The 26,738-nt window shown below is 38.1% G+C and overlaps 1 protein-coding gene across 4 annotated transcripts in view; it reads left to right on the forward strand.

Moving 5' to 3' along the window:
- The window catches only part of MCC (MCC regulator of WNT signaling pathway), a 184,000-nt gene that overhangs the window by 39,086 nt on the left and 118,176 nt on the right, over positions 1-26,738 (forward strand). Inside the window, exon 1 of one of the 4 annotated variants that reach the window (XM_005494561.4) lies at positions 5,241-6,046. The exons of the other annotated variants lie outside the window; for them this stretch is intronic. Within the exon in view, the coding sequence (XP_005494618.2) occupies positions 5,990-6,046 (57 nt within the window). The 5' untranslated portion in view covers positions 5,241-5,989. Of the gene's footprint in view, positions 1-5,240; positions 6,047-26,738 lie in introns of those variants that run through there. 4 annotated transcript variants of the gene reach the window in all.

Genomic DNA, 26,738 nt, shown 5'->3' on the forward strand with positions numbered 1-26,738 from the left:
CCATGGTTCAGAACACTCCAAGTGAGGGAGTTGAGTGTTCAGTGTGCCTGTGGAAAGTCAGAGTGGAGAGAAATCTTGGTGTTAGGAAAATAATTACATGCAGATGTCTTGGTATATTTCAAGGGCTGCTGAATACTTGCAGAGGCATGATCATAACTGTGGAATGGGGACTGGAGCTGGAAATGAGAGCCTCTGAAAGACAAGAAACAAAAGAGAGGTAAGGATTAAGGAGGGAATAGAAGAAACCTCACTATTAGAGATTGGGAAAAATAGGAGAGACTTAGCAGGGGATTCTTTCTGGATTCTTGCAGATCTTCCTATAAAAGTCAGAAATTTTGGAAGAGATTCCGTTCACAACTGATAGACAGGAGGAAATACAAAATGGCTACCAAGATAGTAGGGACTTGAAGTGAAATGAATTAATTTTCTTGAGGTTAATAACTGGAGGAATTATGGATATGAAGGCATGCTAAGCAGAAGGATGATGGCAAGAATTGTAGTTTACAGAATGGCCGTGTTGGTATTTCTAAGCAAAGAGCAAATAAAGCGATGATAACTAGGTGGCTGTGACATAGACATGGCTGTTGTCTCTCCTTGTCCTCACAGACAAGTCACCAACATAAATAACAGGCACAAATTGACTCCTAGTCCTTTTCCTGTCCTAGCCTGATGCTGAGGTTTTGTGGGGTCAGTGGGAATACAAATGAATATGATAGGCTTGGATGAAATGACACAAATGAGAGTGTTTGTTTGACAGGTTGGTGAGTGGCTTCCTGGAGTGAAATACTGGAGGATGGAAAGAGGGATCAAATGTGAACTCCCAAGGAGACTGGTCAGGTCAAGGACGTGAGTTTTTAAGTGAATTGAGTAGCTAAGGAAGGGTGAACAGGTGAGAGTAGCTGATTGAAGTGCTGTTTCGTAATTATATTGTTCTAGACATATTATCTGTTTCAGACTAATTGAGATGGTTTGATTGAAGGAAAGAAAAATATTTGCTCATGTTTTCTTCAGAGACAGTGTTTCATTTTTCAGTGTAAGGTTAATTCCAATTGTTTCAAATGGGTTGGATTTGTTTTCTCAGCCTATGTGCATAACCTTTACTGTCACTAATGAGAACAGTTTGCATCATGAGCCTACCATCCCTTTCAGCCTCTCCCTCTTAAATCATGGTGCATTAGTGCTATTGAATAAAGAATTTTCTGGAAACATTATCCAACTTGTATATTGTATTGAATATCTGCTTCCAAGTTTAGCTATCATACTAATCGGAGTGCTATTTTCTAATGGAAATTTGGACTTTGGCACTATGCCAGTGTGTTTTGTGTAAGAATGAAAAGGAAAAAAAAAATAGTACTCAAGTTGTTTGTACTAGATTTGCAATACTTATAGGTGTGATTTGTGTGTTGGATTGTGCAGGGTGAGTTAGAGTCTGTTCTAACTGTAGGGATGATACTAGAACAAACAGGAACTAAATGCTCAGTAGACCTCAATTAGTTGCATTTCAATTACAGAGTTAATTAAACAGAACCAGCCAAGGAGGCCTTATTTCATACATCTTGGAATCGTGATCAGCTAATGGTGCATGTTGCATGCAGAGTGAAACTCTGAAAGTGGTACACACTATGCTGAAGAATATGTGACATGCACATATTTAGTAGATAATTACTTTTATGCTGTAGTTTTTACTCTACAGCTGTTGAAACAAGGAAGGAATATTCATGTGTGCCAAGTGTGACACCTGCTCTAGTAACTGTAAGTAAATAGACTATTGTAATTACTGAGACATATTATGAGGGAGAGGTCTTATAAAATAATGAGAATACCAGTGTTTTGCATATTTTGTGGCACTTTCAGAAGTACAGATGAGGTGATGGAGTTGTCACTTGTCCCAAAAAATCCTTTCACACCACATGATAGGGCAAATCTTATTAAATGCTTATTCAGATACAATCAATAAACTAGAAATTGTCAGTGAATCTCAGACATATGCCAGTGATTCTTTTTCTGCAGCTGAATGAGAGTAAACAAATGGAATAGGGTGGCCATAGGATTTAGTTCAACAATCAGCAAACTGGCCACACTAATGGTTGTTGCTGCATAATTCTGAAATTATCTTGGAAAGAATCTGTCAGTGCAAATGCACTTATCACAAGCAGTGTGTGCATCATGAGTGCTTTAGAGGTACATAAGGCAGTAATGGATCAGAAATGCCCTGTAACTGAGTGGAAGCCCAGACCAGTGTATCTGTCTCAGACAGAAAGTGTGTGGTGTATGTTGTTTCCGAAGTTTCTGTGCTAGTCAGGTTTGTCCATCTTCTTGTTACCTACTTCCACACTGAGGCATCCACTGACAATGTGTCATCTTGGGCTAAGAAACTGAATCTGATTCTTCTTCCCACTCCCAGTCCACTCCCTACCTGCCTGCAGAGGCTAAAGAAAGAGGCAGGAACAAGGCTGAAGGCAAGAAAGCATTGCTCTTCGAGGCAGAGAACTGAGTCACCAAGACAGAGAATGAACAGTCAGCTGCCAAACAACAGAGAGGGACTGAGTCCAACAGGCCCTCTCTCACTGAGTCACAGGGTGCTCTGTTCATTTCCTGGCAAAGCAAAATTGGCATACTTGAGGTTTTCTTTTGTTTGCTTTGAAGCCTGCCTTTGGCACAAGGCAGTGGGAAAATACACTTTGGCTTAGACAAAGTTCTTAGTACCCGCTATTGTATCAAGTCACTCACATGTATTTGGAAGTGGTGAAACAGCCTGCGGACAGCTGGGCAGGTCTATCAGGCGAATTTGATTTCAGGATGTAACATTTTCATTGGGTTAGTTAATGGACTTGGAGAAATGCAAGACAATATGACATTTCACACAGGAACAAGTTCTACATCTTCAGAGGTTCAGGATATGTTCTTGATGCTCCTGTTTTAAAAATGTGATATAATAGTGACTGTTTTAGGAGAATGATTACACTTAGTCCTCGCTAGCCCTTCACAGTAAAGAAATGCCTGCACAGTTTATAAGGATGTTGAAACAAGTGTTGCCAATTTTTATGGGTTAGTTAACACTTGATGCTTCCAACTGAGAAATGTCTAATCCCATACCACACAATGCAAGTCAGCAGAGGTTGCAGTGGGAGTCCTCTGGGGCTAAAGTAAAATAATTTCTCATCAGAGTTTGGTTTAACCATTTCATTCATCTGCACATGAGTTATTATTAATTTTTAATGTTAAACAAACTTTGTTCTGAAAGTACCTACATGTATCTACCAGGTTCTTAGGCACAATTGGAGCTGTCCCTAACTCTGTGTGTGAATTCTGATGTTGTTTTTCAGTCAGTCTCTGTCTCTTTCAACCATGTTACTGCACAGAGTAGGAAAAAGGCAGGAAAAAAATCCTGTGTAGCATAGGTGTAAATGCAGAGTAGATCTTGTTCAGATCCTGAAGTGTCCTGCTTGGGATATAGTATCATGTGCTGAGATCTGTCTGATGGCTGGTCTGCCAGAAATGGACATACAATGTTGAGTTTTGAAGAAAATAAATCAGAACTCTCTAATTTCTGAATGCCTGTTCACAGTCAGCAGGGAAGTATTTGGCAGTATAGGGATAGAGCATGGGAAATGCAATGTATTGTACCCATAGGAGTTCCTTTAGAGAAGGAGAAACCTCAGAACTTTATTCTTAGTATTAATACTGAGGCTCAACCCTGTGATTGATATGATAGAGCTGGATGAAGATAGGATCAGAGCAGATTATAAACAGGAAAATAAAGTTAATATGGGTAGTGATACAAAATACGAAAGACTGCCTTGTTTTTGAAGGCATAGTTTTGAAAAGATAAAACATTTTAAAATGTACTGTGTCAGCTGCAGGAAGTTTTGAATGGAAGTTGTTGGGTTTTAACTTACCTATGAAAAATGTGCTGAGTCACTATAGAGCACGTTTGTTTCTGGGTATAGATCCCTGTTAATCACATTTCAATGTGCAGGAGATCAGTGTTCAGCCCTGCTATCTGCTGTTCCCGTGCTGCAGCCTGGAGCTGCCTGCGCCTCCCTCCTCGCCGGAGGGAGCAGCCCTGGGACACTGCCCCGGTGTCGCCTGTGCCGTGAGCCACCTCCTCGGCCGGCAGAGAGCAGTGCCGCTCTTCGCCGGGATTGCGGGGGCCATAACTGGAAACGTATGCGGGAGACAAAGCACAAGAGTAAGGACGAATATACACAGAAGCACTGAACACAGAGGCAGACCTGAATGTGAAGGTGGGACGGGGAGGTTGCACTCGATGGGGAAAACAATGGAGAGTGGAGGTGATGCAAAGTGGGCATGAAAAGAGAACTGGAAACCCCAAAATACAGACTCTGCTAAAGCAAACTGGAGACCTGAAAGATGAAAGTAAAACATCTTGGAATGAGATCGTGGCATTCCTGTTACCCTATGAGCCACAGGAGTGTTACAGCTCCTGCTGCTGGGCATGGAGGAAGGACAGGGACCCAGGATGTGTGACAAGTCTGTAGCACCGTAGAGCAATATAAGTGTGCTTTTCTGGATTCTAGATCTTAATGTGCTTCTTGTAGTGAATTGGGGTGAATTATCCCTATGTCTGCATGCTTATACTAATCTGTGACTAACAGAGGAGAAAGAAATACTCACAGGATTATTTTCAAAATGTTGCTCTTGGTGTACATTGTTTCCCATGAAGACGTTTTTGCCAGAGTGCAAGGATAGAGGCACAGCCTGTATAGCATTTATTCCTGACTCTTATATTTGGGGTTTTTTCCTGAACTAATTTGGCACTTCAATAATACACTGTATTAAGATGGTCAGATAAATTTCCGCTGCAGAGGATTGTGTTTCCTACATCTGACCCAAGTAAATCAGAATCCAATCAAAAAATGTGTGGGGCTGTGTTTTAGGGAACAGAAGAAAGGGGAAAAGGAGTTGTTGTTTCTTGTAAGGGGTACAGCATGTCCACAAATCCAGTTTATTAAGGATTTTTCCTGTATTTTTAGCAGAATGTTGAAAGCAAATGCTTTTTTCTCCCCTTCTTCTAGTACCATCTCCTGAACTCTTTGTAAAATGTCAGTTATGTAAAATCTGCAGCATTCTAATGGTGCTTTCAGGCTTACTTGACCTTTTGAAATCATTACAACCCCCCCACCCCCTACAGCCCCCCATTTTTCCTTCCTTAATTACACACAGGAATAGGGAAATAGGAATCCAATTTATTGTTATCCAGGTGGCATTTCCTGTTACTTAGCTTTATAGTTTTCTGTATAGTAATTAGTATGCAGAAAGCTGGAGAGATGCCTGTAGTTCCAAAATGAACTCTCTGTAGCTCTCTCCCTCCCTCCCTCCCACTTGCGCTCTCCTTTTGGCACCGCCCCTTCCATGCACCCTTTAGCCAGCAGCAAGACAGCTGTGTTTGATCATAAACCACTTAAACTCCAGGCTCACTGGCAGGGGAAACTTCAGCGTGAAGTGCAGCGTTGGTTTCTCCCGGGGAAGGGAGCTTTCTTCTCGTTTCCTTTCTGCCTCCCCAAATACTGAGGACTATAGCAGCACTCTCCTTTTAATTTCTCTGTGAACTTGTGTGAAGCTCATCAAATTTTTCTGAGTCTGTTCAGCGGCATTGAGAGATACCCTTTAACAGAGTTGTGGAAAAGAGCTGCATAAAGCAGACAGAAGAGATGAAGCATGCCTTGTAGATGGACTAAGACAGCCCTGGGATCCTGGTAAGCACTTCATTCCCTGCATTCTCTGAGCTCTTCACATTATTAACAAGCCTCTCTAAGCAATGGATTGTCTGTGAAGTCAAAACCAGTTTGGCTCTTCCAGAAGATCTGACATCATTAACTTAAACTCTCAATGTGGAGTAAAAATGGCTGTCTAGAGCAAAATGTATAAGAGAGAAAAATTTTGGAGAAGAAAGTATTGAATCAGTTGAACAAAGCTTTGAAGCATTACAATCTGCAGAAATCATCAAGCCCTGAGAAGTCTAATCATGAATTCTGGAGTTGCTATGAAATATGGAAATGAATCCCCTGCAGAGCTGAGTGAGGTAAGCAGTTTCAGTGCCCTTCTTTACGCTTTAAAAAGAAACATTCCCCATTCGGGCTTTCAGTCCGCAAGCAATGCAATTAAAAATTAATAGAATGTGTATCTTGCTATAACTTACTGTGCCAGTCAGGAAATGACCTGAACTTTTTTGCTGCTTTGCTCTGAATGAGTGGTGAAAGGCTAACGATTGCAACCATGTAGAGACATTTTTCCTGTTACCCTGCAGCAGTGATTGCCTTCCCTCTGAGAGCTGTGTTTATACCCAACATTCATCTTTGCAGTAGGTGAAATATGGAGATCTCAGTTGAGATTAAACAGATGGTGATTAATTTAGGAGGGAAGTGGGGTGAGTAGAAAATGACAAAAAATTATTGGTAAGACAACAACATTGGCAGAAGTTATTTTACTTGTATTTAGCCAAGGTGATACTGTTTGTTTAGGTTAGATGAATTAGGTTACTTTCCTTCATTGCCTAAAAGAAAACAAGTCATGAGAAACTTTCTCCTTTTTCACTGGAAGCCATAGTCAAGCTGTTGTTTCTTATAATTGTGGGTATGTTTTAGTGTAACATGATTGTGTGTGTTTTTAATAAATTTGAAATTAAAGCCATATCAGATGTTATGCTAATTCTTAATAAATGCTTTAGAAGTGGCATACTCTGTCAGTTAGTGGAATGTCTTAGATGTGTAATCCTTATGGGCTTTACTGAGAACTGCTAATTTAGTTATGCTATGAAATCCCAATCATTTGATTAAGGTCATTTTGTAGGAAATTGAATCTGCAGTCTGTCTTGTCCCAGTTTAACTGAAGTGCTTCTCTGTTCCTTTTGCCCATTTTTTAATACACCATTTACTGTGGCATATCCTTTATAAGCTTGATTTTTTAAGCATAGGATATGCTTGGCAGAATAAGAGAGTTAACAGTTTCTGGATTTAATGGTATAGAGAAAGGAGACACTGAGGTATAGAATGGAATAATGATATAAGTGGAATAAATCAGTAGGCTTGTGAGGGAGACAACCATGTAGAAGGAAGCACAGTAAATACGTGAGAGTTAAGTAAGTGCTGTACCCTGCCATACTAGAGGACAGTAGGTTTGTGACTGGGAGATTCTGACAAAAGAAATACCATTTGTATTTCTCCTTAAAGCAAAAATTGTTAAATTTCATTATTTCTGTGTTACTTTTTTCAAAGTATTGCTTAGAAATTCTGTATTGGCATTTCAGCGTAAGTGGGGTTCATAAATTCCGCATATAAACCTGGGTTACTTTTGGTCAGTTTCTGGCTGTGGTTGTATTGATGGTGATTACTGCTTTCTATGCCCTCAACATTTAATTTTCAAGACTTTGCAAGATAACATAGATCATGGAGTGTCTCAAAGAATTGATACTGGAGTCAATATTTGGAGCAGGTACTATTTACATTGCCACCTTGAAATTACTTATTCATGTTTCCTTCATGCACTGACTGAGTAAGACTTTTGTTGTGAGAAATACCTTTTCTTTCTGACGTTTTAACATGGGAGATATTGATAGGAGTCTGTGACCGTGCAACATTGTCATTGTTTAGGTGGGGGTTTTTTTTCCCAACAAGCTTTCTTTAGTCCTTAGTTCACATTTGTACTCGGTGCCACAGGTGGGTTAGAAATAGGCCCGTTTTTGACTGCAGACATAGCAGAGAAGATCATAAAACTCCTAACTTTCCCCAGCTGCTTATCATCATTTGCTTGCTGCTCATCTTCATCTTTGCAGTTTGAGCCTTAGCCAGTCACCAAGAAGGGATGGGTCAGCTTCAGCAGTCATCTTGGTTAAAACACTGGGTTTTCAGTGTGAAACATGGAAGCCTCACAGAAACATCATTATCCACCTCTCTAGGGAAGAAGATGCATAAGTAGTAATTGGCAGCTGCTCACCCCTAATTATTAATTTCTCAAACAGCTCTCTGTATTATCTATGCTTCTGTTAGACCTTTCCCTATTGGTGACTGGTACTGGCTGTAATGGAAGGTAAAACGTGCTGGTAAAGGTTGTACCTGTGGTTTATGTACCTGTATTTTTCCCATCTTTGTTATGCTCTTCTCCTTCCTTTGTGGCTCTGTCTTCTGTACACCGTGTTTATTTTTGGTCAATGAAGGACAGTAGCCTTGTGTTCAATTAAATGATGGGAAAATGGCTACAACATGAATTTGAATAAATGGCTGGTGTCTTAGTTTGTGTTCACCTGCACCTCTGTCTCTACATTCAGCTCATATGCTGATATTACAGTGGGCTGCTACTGCTGTACATACCTGAATGGCAAATATTATAACAGACCAAGAAGTACTATGATTCACATGATACACAGTGGGTTTTCGTGTAGGTGCCTTGATCTCTTTAGCTCAGTACATGGAGCTCTAGGCATGAAACTACTGTTATTAAAATAAACAGGAAAGCTACAAAGCCCTGAAGATATAATAAATGCATTCTTGACTGGATACATTAGACAAAATAGAAAATAAATGTATTGCAATTCATTCCATCTGTATTAGAACTTTCTAGCTGAGATTAACATCTTTCTTTGGCAAGAATTAAAGGATATGTTTCTTGTCCAAGACAGAGTGTGATTGCAGGAACTTGTGTATAGTTGATGTTTGCTATTCCTAAACTCTTGTCTGGGTAAACAGAGATCTTGATAGTCTTTATTTACTCACCTGCCCCATCCAAAGGTCATGCAGAAAGCAGATGAAAAAAAATCCGATTTCTGTTATAAGTCATTCAGATCTCCACAAAACTTATGCTTTGTTGTTCCCTAGCTCCAGAGTTCAAGCTGTTTTGTTACTGAAACGTGTCAGTTCATGTTACCCCATTTCTTCTGCTCTTCTTTGCCTTCAAGTTTCAAGTCCAAAGAAAGAAAGAAAGATTCCCAGTTTGCTGTTTGCATGGTGGATTTGTCATGTTGTACCTGCCTAGAGAGAAGAAACCTTGTTCTTACATAGCAAGGTGGTGTTAAGCTTGGTGGCTTGTTTTGTTAGGGGCTTCTTTGATATATATATATATATATATATATATATATATATATATATATAAAAGATATAGTAAGAGAGGCAACACTGTTGTGTAGTCTGTGAGGATCTACAGCAGCCTGTGGTACATTTGTAAGTAGGTAACAGTAGTCAAAAAATCTCTGTTCTACTATTCTGAAATGGGCCTTCTAAAACAATTTGCAGAGATTGCCTTTAAGGCTTGACTCAAGGAAGGATGTGATTTTTATGCATAACTTAATACCCAAATTATGAAAGCTCTCATTGGATCCCTTCAACTTCTTACTCATACAATTCTGAAAGCCTTTGTTGTAAACACAAGGCATATTTTTACAGCCAACATCATGACTTTTACTGAAAACATGTACAGGTTAACAGTGGGGTGCCTGTAATTGCAGACGATTTTATTCATCACTAAAAATGAATTTAAAAAAAATTTAAATGCTTTGTACCTGTTAAATTGTCTATTCTGCAGAAGGAGGTGTTCATCTAGAAAGAGCTAGATTGTCTAACCTGTATTTTCTTCCAAATTCAAAGGCTTTAAACCCCCATATTCTGAGGAATTATCCCTTACATACTAACACTGATGTTACCTGCTCTCCTGGCCATTCACTGTGGAGATGGTGTGCTGAAATAGAGAGCTGTTGTCTGACCTGGTACGCCTGATGGACTGAATGTGGCCAGCAGTTATGCCTGTGCTAATGTTGGGATGGTTAAAATTATTACTGCAGGAATGTGAAGGAGATGTAAAGTGCTGAGCTTAATGATATTTTTCTCGATTGCATACTAAAGAGATTAATTTTATCCTTGAATTAAAAGCCAAGCTATGTTCTTTGGTATAATTTTCATTAAGCGAGCCTTGTGAATTTGCTGGTAGTAAGACTGTGCCTAAGAGATTTTGTAATGATGTAAGGGCCGGTATTATAGTAAAGCAATATGTTCAGCATTGCAGCTGATTTGTATTATATTACTGTCTATTGCATTCTTTTAGCACTTGCTGCATGAGTTGATGGTGTATAATATCTGAAAAGTTTATTTTATTATTTTCTGCATGACAAAATTAGGACATAGCATGCTGCTTTAGGTGCACACTTTTTACCTCCTGCTTCTTGATATTTGGAGGTCAAGTGTTTAGGATACAGGTGTTGTATGTGACAGCATTAGCTACGGCTTCATATTCTTTAACCCTTCAATATTGACTGGAATAAACAGATGGGTTGTTTGTCTTGGAGAAATTACTAACTTTTTTGTTTGTTTCAACAACAAGGTGTTTGAAATTTAGGGGAGGAGAAGGAAGAATAGGTGTCAAAGCTGGTGTCTGTAGGAAGCAGAAAAATGAGTTCATACAAAAGACTTCACCAAAATCTTACATTTGAAGAAAGGATCAAGTCTGAAAGGCTTAAATTCTGACTTTTTAGTAATTTTATGGTAGGACAATGTTGCACTTCCTTCTCAGATTTGTGTTCCACTTCTGCTGTACTTATGAACTAGTATCTGATGAAGAACATTGCAGAAGGAGAACTGCAGAAATAAGAGGGGCTGCATGGCTTGAAGTTGTGTACACAAATCCAGTGAGTGTGAGGGAGCTGTGGGTTGAGGTGGGTAATCAGCAGAGGAGCAGGGCATCACTCAAAGCCTCCCTGGCAGAGGAAGAGTTCAGAAGGAGCCATCCCCACCCTGAGGTACTTTCCCATGTGTGCCTCTGTTCCTGTAGAGCAAGTGCCAGCTTGTGCTGTCACCATACCTAGGCGTGGGGAAAGAGCACTGATGGAATGGGGAAGAGGTTTTTTATGTGTTCCAGAGTAGGATTAAATCCCAAACACTTGTTTTATCTTCCTGAGCTTGGTCGTCTTCCAAGAAAATTAGTGAGCAAATATCACCCTAATACTTGATCTGCTTCCTGAATGGTCTCTGGTCATGCAACAAATGTGCCAGGGTATTTCCAGTACCTCTCATGAGCGAGTAAACTCCATATTCTACTGCAATTCCATCTCTGCTACAGGCTATAGCCTTGGCTATCAGTGCCAGAGGTGTACAGGTTGTAACACAGAAGGGTATGCTGTGCCTTGCTAACAGATGTGGTGTCTTTTCCCCAGTCAGAGGATGTTTTGGGAAATGTGACAGATTATTAATCCTTTAAAATATTGCAGCCTTACAATAGAACAGAATGGAATGTGGTTATCAAACTGCAAACGTGGCGTATTTTAGAGTTATTTTAACCTTGATAAAGTTGCATAACTGATTTTTTCCTAACAGTAGGCAAACCAAAAAGGTGAACAGTGTGAACTGCTAAACTATTAGAAAAGTGAGCACCGCAACCCATTATGCTTAAATCAAAGTACCTTAAGGAGAAACTTTCTTAAATATTTCTAGTGGAAAGCTGGTTAAAACTTCCATCTGGAGGTAGCAACACCTTACAAGAGTGTTCCCAGCTTTAGTGTTTCAGAGATGCTGAGGTAAAGTTTGCAGATCTTTGGGTGAGCTCACTCCTCTTTCCTGGTTCACATGGGCTTTGTGAAGCACTAATCAACCTCACAAACCTGACATTTTTCCGTGCTGATTTCATGAGGAGTGTAGAGACCTTAGATGTGAAATACAATCACAGATTTTAAAGACTTCCAGTGTGTCTCTGTTGCATTGATGTATCTATAATAACTTTAAAAATGCTTCAGTGGTTAACTTGAATGGGCATACTCCTGGACAGTGACTATCAGTCTGAATGCAACCTTTAGACAGGGTCCATAGTCAAGATGAAGGTGCTCTGGCATGATCAATATATGAAATTTACAGCGTGCAGTATTTCCAGTGTTAAAAACTATTGTGACTTCAAAGAAAATGTTTTTTTCCTGGATTTGTTCGAGCTGCTTATCAGGCACAGAGTGTGTTCCAGGCTTGGCTATTATTAAGTTGAAGCACTATAAAAAGATTAGTCAAAATGCCCAGACACTGTCAGCACTGATAATGCTCTTCTGCAGCCTCCTAATGAAAAAATACAAAGATTATGTAACTTATCTGCCTGATAATTTATTTTAATATCCCTTGCTCCTAAAAAAAAACATGATAAATGCCTTATATGCTGTAAAATCTGTTAGTACAAATATATGTTATGAAAGTACCATTAACAATGTATTGGATTGTCCAATTGCTTTTAGAGACTTGATGTTCATAGATAAAAATTCCTGGAAGATTTTTGGAGATAGGGATTGTAATCTTTTCCCTCTTCCAACTTGGAAAAGAAAAACATGTTATTACCTTTCATCAGACTTGGACATAGCAGAACGTGGTTCTGTGTGGGAACAATTACAAGATTCTTCTTTCAGAAGGTATTTTTATGTATTCCTCTGCAGTCTCTGGATTTGTAGTTTGTAAAGGGACACATACAAGATCCTGAAAGAAGAATCCATAGATTGCAAGGTTTGCAAAGGCAGAAGTTTCTGTGCTGTGTATGTGGGAAGAGAGAGCATGAAGAGAGGCTGTGTCATTGGTTTAGTCACCTACAGTTGGGTGTCATTACATTCCTCTTCTGGGGCTCTGAGTAATTTATGTACAGTTGAAGAGGAAATGTGTTCATGTCACTTCTGGGTATTTTCCTTATGTTTAGGTTTTACTATCTTTGTGACATTGCACGGTACTTCTACTTTCAGGTTTTACTTGTGTTTAGAATTTCTGCTTCTCAGGTAACATGGAAAAGTTTAATTGGACTCTTCTGTAGTCCAATTATAACATGTTATTACAATTATTATATGTTCATATTATTACATGTAGTAATAATACACCAATTTATGTACTCTGTGATGGCCTTTGAGTTCAAAGATTCTGAAGGATGGAGGTTTGGTGTAGGGATCTGATGCCTGTAAAGAAGGCTTTTTGACACTGGTGGCAAACTGCTTTAGGCAGTCCCAAGTCAGAATTTCCCATATAAATTAACTGTCTGTATGCATGATGTATATTTTCTGTAGCTTTAGATTTTAACTATCTCTAATGAATAGAAATATTCATTAAGACTCTGGAAATTGGCTTTCAGGTTCTCACTCTGTTGTAATTGTATATGGAAATTTTTCATTAAAATCAAAATATTGACAGAAATCTTTTCAGCCCTCCCAAACGTAAAGAAAATAAGTATTTTTTCACTATACTTGTCTATACCCCTTATGGCTGTTTGTAATATTATTGGTTGCATGCTAAGTTTTGTGAATTACCCGCTGCATCCTTGCTGAATTTTTGAAATGCTTCAGAAGATGATTGCTGGATTTTACTGCAGAGTATTGGGATATCACTAAAATGTAGTGATATCCCAAAATAGAAATTTACATCAGGATTATGGCCATCTACTGATAACTGAAATAAGATACTGTTTTAAAACCAGGTCATTTATGCATTTTAAAATGTGAGGCTGTTTCAGTGTTTGATAGGTTCACAACAGCACCTCTGGCTTCTGATCTGTCAGAACAACTTTTTGAAACATTGACAAAAAAAGTAAATTGTTTGATTGCAGTGATGGAATTATAATTGTCAGCACAGAACTGTGATTCATGATTGTGGTGACAGAGAAATACAAATTTGTTACTATGCTATGTGGAAAGTCCAAAACTATTCCAGTGACAACTCGGCTGTCCTTCTGAACTGTGTCCACAGAGTTTTGGCTGAAGGTGGTGTTCCCACAAAGCAGCACAGGTGCCTATCTTGAAAAGTCCTCCTTTTGCAGACTGTAAACCCAAAAGTATCGCTTGCGAACACAAGCAAGTGTTATCTGGCCTTCATCTACAACAGGCTGTGATAATCCTATCCCCAAGTCTTCTGGTTTCCTTCCTATCCTTCAGGGGACCGAATGCCTCTAGTTAGATAATTTTTTGAACTTTGCATCCTAAATTGCACAGTTTGTTTACTGTTAAGCTGTTGCCAGGTAGGAGGTAGTAGAATCTAGCTGGCTGTTAACTGTACTTGGGACTGCCCTTCCTCAAGAGGCATGTCAGCTGAACCTTCCTTTGCCTGGATACATCTGCTTGAGATGGAATTTGCAGCCATGCACAGAAACCAAATGGCTGTTTGTCATCTGTGGAAAAGATCAGGTACCCCCTTTAGAATAGTGTCTGAGAACTGTCCTTTGCCGTTTTACATATTTGACTTCTTTTTCCTTTTTACATCGCAGATAAAATATTTTATCTTAGTAAGTTCCTTTTTCCATCTCTTAATCTATTTTTTCCTTTTTTTTTCTTTTATTTTTGCACAGCATTGTACCATCTAATTTTTTCCAAGCTGCTGATGCTGCTCTTGTCTAATTTATTGACTTAGGTGTTTTTGTTTTGTTTTGGTTTTTTTTTTTTAAATTTAAACTGATTTCCCAGTGTACTTGGATCTTTTTATTTAAAAAACTCGTGGTGGTTGACCTGTTCATCGGCTGCTACTTTCTTTTTGTGTGTTGTGATCTCACTCCTGTAGGCAGAGATTATTCTCTCTTGATGCTTGGTATAGCACAGGTCATGGTCTGCCCGGTATAACTCACCTGGTGGAAGGCAGTTAATTTCAGTGAAATACATAAGCAAAGAAAATCTTTGAGAGAAAAATTTTTGTCTGCCTGAAGCAAATAGGCTATATGTGAAGAACAAAAATTGCTAACAGTATTTCCAATTATACTTTTCTGTCTTATGAGATGTAGGATTAAAGCATGGACAGAATATCTTTATTTCTCCTCTTGCACTAATGGGTATCTTCCCTGTGGAGCAAAGTAGGAAAAAAAGTATTGATTCATAGCTGTCAAGTCAAAATTGCATGGAAATCTGTATTAATTTAGTTACTTGGTGAGAGAGATCTGCAAAATGCAGAACTTTTTTTCCATGCTTTTTAAAACTTACAGATTCTGTCTCACATTTTGCAGGGTTGAATACCTATGAATACCCATAATTATCTTTCTTTGTGAAACTCCGTGTGGTTGAATTTCAATAGCTACCCCTTCTGGAATGGAAATAAATGTACTAATTGCTTTTCATGAAGGTACATTTTCTCCTTTCCTGTGAGAATTTCTTTTAACTTCCTATATTTCTGTATTGTGTGTTAGGCTGAATCTCTTTTTATAGCATATTTAAGCACTTTTAAATATAATGATTGATGCCAATGAGTTATAGGCAAGTGTCATATCTCATTCAGAATGTTACATAATCATATTCTTCAGTAAGGAGATGTCATTTCCCTTTATAGAATCACAGAGTGGTTGAGGGACCTCTGGTGATCACCTAGTCTAAGCCCCTACTCAGGTGGGATCAACTCGGAGCTGAGTGTCCAAGACTGTGAAAAGCTTTTGGATATCCCCAAGGATGGAGACTCAACCACCCCCCTGAGTTACCCTCACAGGGTAACCCTGTGCTCACCCTCACAGGGAAAAGAGTTCAGAGGAACCTCCCGTGTTTCAGTGTGTGTCCATCACCTCTGGTGCTGTCCCTGGGCACCCCTGGAAAGAGCCTGGATCCATCCTCCTTGCACCATCCCTGCAGGAGTTTATGTACATTGGTGAGATCCCCTGAGCCTTTCTTCTCCAGAATGAACACTCCCAGCTTTCTCAGCCTTTCCCCATAGGAGAAGTGCTGGAATCCATCCATCATCTTGGTGTCCCTTTCCTGACAATATGTCCATGTCTGTTTTGTGCTGGGGAGCCCAGAACTGCATCCAGCACTCCACCTGTGGCTTCACAGAGCTGAGAAAACCAGAAGTCTCACATCTCTTGATCTGCTGTCAATACTTTGCCTAATCCGGGCCAGAATCCATCCATCATCTTTGCAGCAAGAGCATGTTGCTGGCTCACATTCAGTTTGATGTCCACCAGCCTCCACAGGCCTATTTCCCTTCAGAACCTTATCACACAGGACTTTTTCAAAGAGAGGTCATAGCTATAGTGGTCTTGATTTTTGACCACCTCTCTCCTCTCTGGATCATAAACTCTACTGTCTTGTGATTATGAAAGCGGTCAAATAATATTTCTGTAAGTGCATGAACTGTTGTGCCTTTGAAAATGATAGGAGCACAGTATATATTGGAATCAAAAAGAAAAAAAAGAATAGAAATACCAAGGGAACTTTCTGTGAATAAACAAAATATTCACTTGCAGAACATTTATTGAATTAATTCTGTCAAACTTTTCCGTCTTGGAGTGGCAAGAGAGGACAGTATCCTAGCATGAATAATTCCTTAAAATGAATTAGTAAGCTTCAGAAATTGTCAGTTTATTTAAACATTTCATTTCATTCTGTTGAAAGGAATGATTAGAATTTAGTAGAGTTTTTAATTGTTCTGATTTAAAGAAAAAAAAGGCAAAGTGCTGCAAAGGATGACCTACGGTGATAGAAAGAGGAAAAACTAGAAGAGGAAAACCTTTCCACTGTTTGTCTTTGTGCCTTTGCTGTTAATTTTTAGAGCAAATTACAGTGGCTTTTCATGGAAGTTGTTTTCCTTCCAAGAGAACAAAGGAAGAATTTTGCAGTTTTAGTTCTTACCAGATGTTGACATTATATATGCTCTGTCTCATATAATGCTGCCTTCATAAGGATCTGAAAAAGCAGTACTACAGAAATAAATCACAGTAAGGAAGTTTAAATTTAGATTTTGTTTTTTAAATACAGTAATGTGGGAGTTTCTAGTGATAATGAGTTTTCTGTTAATCCAGAATCCAGCTCAGTTTGTTCACTTAAATCAGCTTTGAAGTTAAACTTATATTTCAAAGACACATTCATAGTAAATTCAGTCTTAAAAGAATGTGAATAATTCCTGATGTGGATGTGGATGTGGATGTCTTGGATGTTTAGGACTGCATTATACCAAATCCCTGAGGATGACAGATTTATCTGGTATATCTGTGTGTTACTGTCAGGCACTAGTAGGACACCATTTCTGAGAAGCAGGAAATTCTACAGTGATTAAAATCCACACACAGTCTGGCTCCTTTACAATGTATAAACACAGTTTCCAATGGATCAAAACGAAGTTAAAAATTATTCCCTTTCCCATTAAATGACTTTTTCATAGCACCAGTGTTCTGTCATGGTCTTGGCTGGCACAGTCATGTGCCAAGGATGGAAGCAAAGGCACAGGATGGAAGCACTCTACAGTATAGGAAAAGCTGAGGACAGGAATCAGCATCCATGGAGAAAGGGGAAGGGAGAAATAGAGAGATGTCAAGAGGAAATACACCTCAAACTTGAGAAGTTATGTGAATTTCTTGTGAACTTTTGCCATTGCTGATTCATGACTTCAAAGGGTTTCAGGGCGTCACTCTGACAACTGAGTCAGCATTCATTTTTTTAATCTAACAGCAGAGATTTTACTGAGAAGTGAAAATGATGGATTTATGTGGTCTTTTGAAGTCAATGAAGTAATTCACTGTCCAGTTACAGCTCAGTTTTATTGGTGTTTTCTAGATTTTTTCCCTCCATCAAACTGGGCTGTGTCTAAAGCTGTGCTATTTATTTGTCTGAATGGGAATTGTGAACAGCTGGTAGCCTTACATCATCTATCTGACTTATCCTGGAATAGTTAAAGAACCATGCTGCCAAGATTTAGTGATTATTATTTATTTAGACCAAGTGTAAAGCCCCATCTTTTGTACAGAAAATATAAATAGAACAACTCATAGAGTAAGCTTTGTGTTAGATTTGAAATCCAGTAATATGCAGTACCATTGCCATGACAGTGATGCTTTGTCCCTTATAATGCATTTCATTTAAGGAGCTGAAATGAGCTGCGCACCATTATTGATGCAATTCTGTCATTGTAATGTATAAGAACTTACATTTCAATTTATTAATTTCACTATGTTACCATGATTTATCAAAAATCTTACTAATCAAACTAGTACTTCAATTGCAGTTGCTTGGTATGGCCTTGCAAAGAGGAATGTATCTAGCTGGAACATGGTTATGAAATTATACTTGAAACAGTTTTTTAGCAAAACAAAGATTTTTAGGGGATTTTACTGAGGCTGAATTGGTTCGGGCTTACTTTTTTAAAGAATGACAGTGTTGTAGCTTTAATGTGGATTTTGTCTCTTTAAGCATTGCTTGAAGCGACAATGTGATCTAGTGAAAATAGATTGTTGAAAGACGTGACCATGACATAGAGGATTTCTAGACCAGGAGGTGTTCTGATTTATATATTTTAAGGTAAATTGTTAGTGTCCTTTTTCTCGTGCTCATAATAGTTGTATTTAGAGCCTGGAAACTCAATCAGCAGATGTTCATTGGGTTTTATAGTTTGCCTCTGAGTAGGCTTTTCTGCTTCTTTGTTTTCTGTGCCTGCAGTTCATTCTCTTCTGTACTCCTTAGAGCTTCACTAAATGCACTGTGTGTTCTCAGCTTTCATTAGCCTTTTCTTTTACCTCCCTTGCAGTTGCTTATTTATTGCTGCTGCCCTTGATCCCTTTGCCTTTTGCATGTGCAAGTCTACCTCTTCCCCGTCTCTGTCCTTTTATTTATGTTGCACTCCAAGACCGTGCACGGTCCTCCAGAGTTCTCACTGATATTCAAGGAAGAAGAAATCTCTCCTCTGGCAAGACTGACTGTGTGAGGCTGCAAGTTCTTGGAGAAAGAGCTTGGTTCTCTTGGCACAAAAACAAGCTTCTGCCCCGTGATTAATTAGCATGGTGTTGCAGCAAATGAACTGTTGCAATTAAACCAGTACAGTAATGGAACACAATGAGCAACAGCACTGAAGGCTGGCACAGGCTAGGGGAGGCTGATCCCAGGTGGTGTTGGTCCAGACAAACCATTTTGATAAAAACCCACTCCTATTGTGTACCCATAGATATAGAGTTCCTGAAGATTTCACAGTATTTAAAAGTGTAATGATGAAAATCAGGTTTATGGAGAACTTATGGTTTGAGTTTTTTGCCTTAGGAGTTTCATTTTTATTGTTGTCAAATACTTTGCACAAAGTCAAGCTTCCTTGACAAACTGACAGGAGGTATGAGAGGGGTTTTCCTGGAGAACTCAAAAGTTACGATAGCCAGGCTGAGTTTTACTGAAATTCCTGTGTGTCATGTTACTATTTTGCAAATAGTAACAGAGTTACGGTTTGATGACCACTGGCCATAAGCAATAATAGATCTTATGAGGATACCTTTACCTTTTCCCTGAGAGCCCTCATGCAATCTCCTGAAATATCCTCCTCTTCAGTAGCTTTTTTTCTGTGATGGCATTTGTAAGCTGTCTGAATGTAGTTAGTTCTGGTTGTTCTCAGCTATAGTAATAGTAATTTGCAAATGTCATATGCCTAGAAGTTCCACAGTGCCACTACTATTTCTTCTTCTTCTTGCCTAAAGCCAGAGTCTTATGGCTGCTTTAAAGGGAAAACAAAATGTTTAAGCAGAGAAGAAAACATTACTGAATGCTTTGATGCTCTTCCTTCCCTAAAAGAGAATAAATAGCTTTAAAGTTTAACTTAGTTCTGTTCCATCTGGTGGTCTACTAACTTGTCTGTGGCATTTTAACAGAAATTATGAAAACAATTGATCTAGATAAACTGAGACCCTTGTGACCAGAGGAAAGGTATGGACCATTGCTACAACATCTCATAATATTAACTCGTATTTTGCTGTCAGTGCTGCTGCATTTCCTCCATAAAATTTTACGTGCAGAAAGATAAAGACCTGGCAACATCCTAATAAGTAGTATGCAGTTCATAGTTATATGCCAAATACATTGATTATGAACTCATTGCACTGTAATAATTTTTTTATATAAATTTAAATATTTTTAAATTTTTTAAGCCCCACAAAAACATTGCTTCTCATTGTGTTGAAGTAAAATCAACCCTAAAGTAAAAAGATACTGCAAAGGACAGTGAGTACAGTTCTTTACTAGGTCATGTTCCCAAAGATATTTTTTTACAAGCCTGACAGTATTTCCAAATTATAACTGAAATGTGCTCATTTAAAAATCTGTGGACACAAAACTAATACCATTTTTTGTTCACTTTTTTTTTTAGTAACTGGTTTTTTGTCAAAGTGATTTTAAAAAAGTGCAGTCCTAAACTACCTGGAAATTGCAGTTTTACTGCACTGCTGAGAGGGTTCTGTTTAGTTTTAGTAAAATACTTCTATCTAACACTGGGTGACATGAACAAAGTAATGCATTGATATTGATAAATAGTTGTTGCCAAAAAATACTGATTGTTTAAGCAGTATACTAATGAAGATTCCATAACTTTGTGTTAGTTGGACAAACTAACACTTGAGGATTTCACTAATCTTGCAAATGATAAATGTTTACTTATGTAGGCCTACCCATCTTCTTAGTGAGTTTTTATATGAAAGCTGAAGTTACCAGTATGAAATTGATTTCTACTTTTATTAAAAAGCTCAGTGCAGATTTAAGGATAGCATTTTCCAAGTGTTTTGTGGCTGAATGAGAACTGGTGTTTTGTGATTCTGTTGAAAATTTTTCATATATGTTGGGACACAATGTAAAAGGTATTTTTAACTGTTCCAGAAAATACATGTTTATAATGGGGGAAAAAAGAAATAAATTAAAAGCAGTTTGATTTTCCACTTCATTAAAGCTTGTGAACTGATTGGTGATTGGTAGATTCCATATAGAGGATAAAATAATAATTAAATTCCTTTAGGAAAAGGAAAATCAGTATGCTGAACCAAATACAAGTAGAAGTGTTTTCCTATAGGGTCACAAATGGCAGTGTAGATGATCTATTACAGAGCTTTCTGTTGGGGTAGCTGCAGAACATGAACAAAACCACATGGGAATTTAGTATCCTGGAGCCTTCTAAAGCTGTAATATAGTCAGTTGTTTGTGGCATGCAGCTTTTGAGAATTACAGCAGGATTATTCGGACCTTTTTTAGCATGTAAGATTCTTGGCATGAATTCCAGCTGAGGTGAGGCAGAAAACCGTTAGAGACAGCAGAGATTCCAAATTGCTAATTGTTTTAAAAGGAAGAGTAGTAAGTGCATGTAGTGTATTTGTCCCAGGGCAAGAGGAAACTTGGTGATCCCTCCCTTCCCATGCTTAATTTAAGAAGAGTAAAGGTATTACTCTATTTGTGTCTATTTCTTTATTTACAGAGTTGTTCTGAGCAACAGTGAGTGATTTCACTATTCTGAAAACACAAAATGCTGTGTATCTACTATATATTACACACCCCTTTAAAACATCAGTGGTATTGGGAAAAAGACAGCTGCTTATCATTTAAGTTAGAAGAAGATAATCCATAGGCAAAGTATTTGCTGATGGAAAGAAACAGACATTGTTTGAAACTTCTTAAGCTAAATTATTTGCAGAATCATGTTTTGGGAAATGAGGCTGGCCCATTCTGCTCTGTAAGGATCTGGATTTAATTTTTTCCCTCTTTGCACACTTGGTTGGAATCTCTAAAATATGTCCATTAGTTTCTTACAAACTGTTGGTCAGTAATATTCTAGCTTTGTCCTCCCCCTGTTGAAATCTAAAAGGACTGATGTACTATCATTTTTGGCTCTTGGAATGTTCTGTTTTAGAGCTGTATCTAAAATATTTCTCCCTCCTCCCTTTCCTTCTGGCTCCAGTTTTGAATATATGAGAAAGAGAGATGTTTTGATCAATGACATGCAGTTCTTCTGATGCTGTTGTGCCAATATATTTTTCTTTACTAACAGTGTGACATTAAATACTTTTTTTCCCATGTTTTTCTTCATGTTTTCCTATCCTGGAAGCCCTGCTTTCTTTGGACATGTTCCAGAGAAAAGGATGTTGTTTTCCCAAAGGATTACTTGACTGATATATATAATATAAAACCTGACAATCTCAAGGTCTGTTTCTTTATAACAAAAAGCTGATCTTAGTCTAAGCCTGCTAGAGAACATATCTGAGAGTCTTAGAGCCACCATGAAAATAGACATGGTGAGGGGCCTCTCTTTGCTTTCTAATCATCCTGATTAGTTCTCAGTCCTAACTGGAGATTGACCACTTGACCTATTAAATTAATATGCTGTTTTATTGTGATAGAAATAGTAATCTAAAAATATTACTTTTGCAGCTATCTGATATTTTAAAAACCTTTTCTTCTATGATTCGTGGAACTCGTTTAGCTATTAGTGAATATCCAGATTGCCCAGTGTCCAAAATAGTGTTCTATCTGGCATCTCCTGAACAGAGCATAGCTGGCAACTGAGCAAGAGGAATGGCAATAATTACATCTTATCTTTGCTATGATATGTAGTTAACAAGACAGAATATGGAAATTAATAGACATCTATGCATGCATCCATTTATTTGTCACATCTTTAAAGTGAGTGGCAGTACAGGAGAGTTTTCACTCTTATCACAGATTTTAGCAGATTTTTGGTTTTTCCATTTAAAGAATTAGCTCTTCCATAAACCCAATGTTTCCATTTTTCTCTGTCAATTTTAAATACATTGTTTGATAATAGTATACTTCTGTAGCTTCAGCTGAGGTTCTTGGGATGTCAGTTTTTAACTCCAGGGTGCATGATCTAACATCTCTCCTTGGCACTTGGTTCTCTCAAAAAGTCTGTTATATTAGTGTCTGTTTAATCTCAAATCAATTAAAAATTTATTTTGCATTGAATTTTGTCCAGGTTTTATCTGTGCCTCATGGTTACATCATGCTTTCTTGACTACAGCAAGTTCACTATCTTAATAAAGCAAAGATTTAAGAGAGCTACTCTCTCTGATGACTCATCTGCAAAGAATAACAAAAGGGCTTGACATAACAATAAATTATTCTTTAACAGACAGTGATTGGTCTTGATGGAGATGAAAACTGTGGATGAAATAAAACAAGCATGTCATGCTCATTTCATAAAAAACTACCCTGGTATAATCAGAATGGCTTTCAAGGGGTCAGAGGTCTGTGCAAGTCATGAGGAATCATAATTTGCACAAACCACATCTTTTTGGTCTTATTGACTGTATCTCTTAAGAGCCACTATTATGCAATGCAATTAATCATCAAGGGAGTTTGGGTTTATGGTGCATATTTGAAGTAAACTTTTTTTAATTGCTGGAACTTTGTGTTGTGGACTTTGACTAAGTGCATTGGTAAATGCTTAATTTAAAGAGATTCTGTGACCCTGAAACATAGTCCTTTTTAAATTTTTTTCTATTATTATTTGAGAGGAGGTAGTCTAAAGAATCTATATAAGAGTCAATTCTCTTGCCAGCAGTGTGATTTCATGGCCACTCTGCTTTTTGCTTTCTTTAAGGTGTTTTTCTTTCCAGCAGTCAGTAAGAAAATTAATTGGTGTAAAATAAACTTTCTAAAATATGCAAAATGTATAATACATTGATTTATTAAAATTAAGCATTTTTCTCAAGCAGTAGTTAATCTTGATAGATCTGGTGTTGCTGCCTTGTTGTTGTTATTATAAAATTTAAGGAATTTCTGAACCTTCTCATCATTCTGACTGCCAATTCTTTTATTGTAACCTACTTCATTCTCTAGTTAGCCAAAACTTTGCTTTCACATGTACTGTGGGAAGGATCTTGACAGGACAGGTTCTGCCTGTCTTGCTGCAGCTGTCTGAGAGGCTGCTGTTTGCCAGCTGTCTGCACCACCTCTGTGGGCAGCTGCTTTTCCAACAGGTGCCTCTGCTTTCACTCTGTCTAAAGCCCAGCTCCTTTCATTTTAAATCCCTCTTCACCAGAGCTACTGTCCTCCCTTTTAGTGCGCTGAGGACAATCCAGGTAGGACATCTGGCTGAAATAGAGCCTGGCTGGTCTGTCATAAACACCCAACTGAACCTGAGAGTCGTGTTCTTTCTGAAATGATCCTCAGGTTCTCTTTCCTCTGTGCTCTCCCTTCTTATGGCCTGCCAGAGTTTTTACAATTCCTAATTCTGCCCTTTGCTTTCTGCCTTTCTTCCCAGAACAATCCTCCAATACTGGTGTTCAGTTTACTCTTACCCTGGAGAAGTGTCCATTTCTTTCCTCTTCTAAGTGCCTATTTGCTCAGCTGTTTTAACAATGATTTTCCCATAGTCAATGATATGACAGTGATTTAGTCTTGACAGAGATACAGCAACTAAACTTCCTCTAAAATCAGAGTTATCCCATACAGTTGTTTTTTTCTTTGGTCAGAGCTGGTGACTTTGAGGCTCCTCAAGCTGTTCCACAGACTTTTATGCTGACACACAAATAAAGTACTCCATTCTTGGAGCTTTTGAAAATCTGGGTGAGACAAAATGCTATAAATTTATTTAACACACTCAAGGCTGTAATGGTTAATGTGAAGTTGTCATATTTATACATCATTTCACTAGTAGACTAATCTGAGACCTGTAAGGATGTGATATTTTTAGTCGATTATTCTATGACGTTTTGCCAGTTTAACTACTAACTACTAGTGATGTCCAAGTTGGTGGTTGCAGTTAGGATAGCTAAAAACATGCCTTCTCTTTGCTGCTGGCTGAGGTGTATGTGGTACCAAAACTCCCAAAGTGTAGACCTGGTGGGGAAATCCTGTTTTTTAGAGAAAATCTGAATTTTTTTAGAGAAATTTTCTCTACCTGAATGAAGAAGGCAAAATTATACTCCAACTGTACTTTACTTAACAGTGCAGAAAAACACATTTATGCCGTATCAAAACCCCTTCAAAGCAGCATAAAGCATCAGTTTCTGCAACAAAATCCCTGCCTCTGTCCCCATAACCTTCCTCTTGCCTTCCCCTGCCCTTTTCTGTGTAAAGTGTGCTAGCTTTTCTGGAAATATTGCCAGAGAGATTGTGTATTCTCTGAAAGCTTAGGCTGTGCCAAATGCAGATCTCCTTTGATTTTTGAAGTTTTAGGTTTACAGTACCTTTGGTCACCTGGTCAAGGATGTGATGGAAGCTTGATAATATATTTGAGGAAAAAATCACAAGGAGACTGCTAAAGTAGCAAATAACTAGAAGCTTTTTACCCCTCTTTTTATACATGTTGGCATGCCCAGCAGGATAGGGACATGAGGACACTCTTCCTTAATTGAAGAGTGAAATAGATGCCTCAGGGAGTGTACAAAATGCCCTAAGAACACAAACTGGGTGTCCTTACTCTGAAGTACCATAGGGGCCAGCATGGCTTCTGTAACTGTTGGCATTCTCAAACTGGCCACTTTTTACACATTACTTTTTGTCACTTGTTTCAGAATCCATCTTATGTCACCTGGAATCTATTTTTTATCACAGTTTCCTCAAATCAGAATAGAAATGTCTGTCATTGGCTTGTACTGTTATTTTTTCCGGCCAACCTTTCCTGGTAACAAAAGAAAGAGCAGTAGAATATTCCCAGTACTTTTATTATTTTATCATGCCCTTCATGCCACCCCCTTGCAATACCTGGCACAGAGTCTGTGAATGAGATTGCACATCAGGCCAGTTAGTGCTCAGGAAAGTATAACCTTCTTCACATCTTTTTGTGAAGAATTAAGTATACTTAGTACTGTAATGCAAGCAAGCCACATTACAGATGAAAGTCCTCAAACTCGTCTGCTGGGTGTCTCGACTAGGTGGATTTTTGCCTTTGTGTTAACTTACAGGTATTTTCTTATGTCAGTCTACTCTTGCCACGAAAAATATCTCAGATCCATTAAAATAAACAAAAAGGAACATTGTTAGGTAAAATATAGATAGTAGAACATGCAAAATTTTTGTAGAGAAATAATTTCTAAAATGTATAAAACAGTCTGGTTTAAATAAATGTAACTTTATTCAACAACATTTAATAAATAATGATATTGGTTGGTTTGTTGGTTGGTTGGTTGATTTTAGACACAACAATAGATTCAGTTATGTACATTTTATTCCAGTAGAAAATGTTGAGTCTGTAACTTCTATTAACTTATTTTTTGCAGTCCAGACATTCCCTGTGCAAGTATGCAGCATTTCTGAAAATAGTTTCTTCTGGACTGCAGTGGACTTATTTCAGACTGCTCCGATGTGGCTAGAACATCACCTAGTCAGAAGCAGGGTGCTTGTAGCACTGAACTAATCCCTGTCTACTGCAGAATCCTGAGGTTTAGAAGTTAATGACATGAATAACTTAACTCTTTTCGGAGTTATTCAAACTCACCTTATTCTGTGATTCTGTAATATTTTCTCTTTCTGAAGGTAGCAGGAAGGTTAGTAGCCCGTTGCATGGATACATACTTTGAGAATGTCTTCTGAGTAACAGAACCTGCTCTATTAACATTATTCCATGGCTTGCCCTTTTGCCAAAAAAAAAAAAAAAAGAAAAAATACAAGCAACCCAAACCACAAACCAAAAGCCAGATGTGAAAAAAAAAAAACAAAACTGGAGTGACCATTTTTCCATTATGTGTTTTGCCAAAAGCTCATCATGAAGATTGTGAAATCATGAGAAGGTGTCCATTTGCCTTGGGAGTGTCCTCACAGGAATTTCTGTGCTTGTACAGTTGGAGTATCCTGTCCAGTAAAAAATGTCATAAGGTGACATAGTTTTGGATGCTTCTGTGGGATATTTCTTCATTAAATTAACTTCTCAGCATTTCCATTTACTATGAAGTAATACTGAACACCAAGTTCCAGCTGTCCTCTTAACTGAAATACAAATTTAATTTAAAAAATCACTAAAAGAGTGTAGACTTCAAGAGCTGATGCTCTGGGTTGATACTAAGCTCTGGAATTGTCTAGTGCAGTACACACAAGGCCCACATCTTAATTTTCCACTGTCAATGAGTTAACATAG

This window comes from Zonotrichia albicollis, chromosome Z, assembly GCF_047830755.1.
Source record: "Zonotrichia albicollis isolate bZonAlb1 chromosome Z, bZonAlb1.hap1, whole genome shotgun sequence".
Taxonomy (NCBI): domain Eukaryota; kingdom Metazoa; phylum Chordata; class Aves; order Passeriformes; family Passerellidae; genus Zonotrichia; species Zonotrichia albicollis.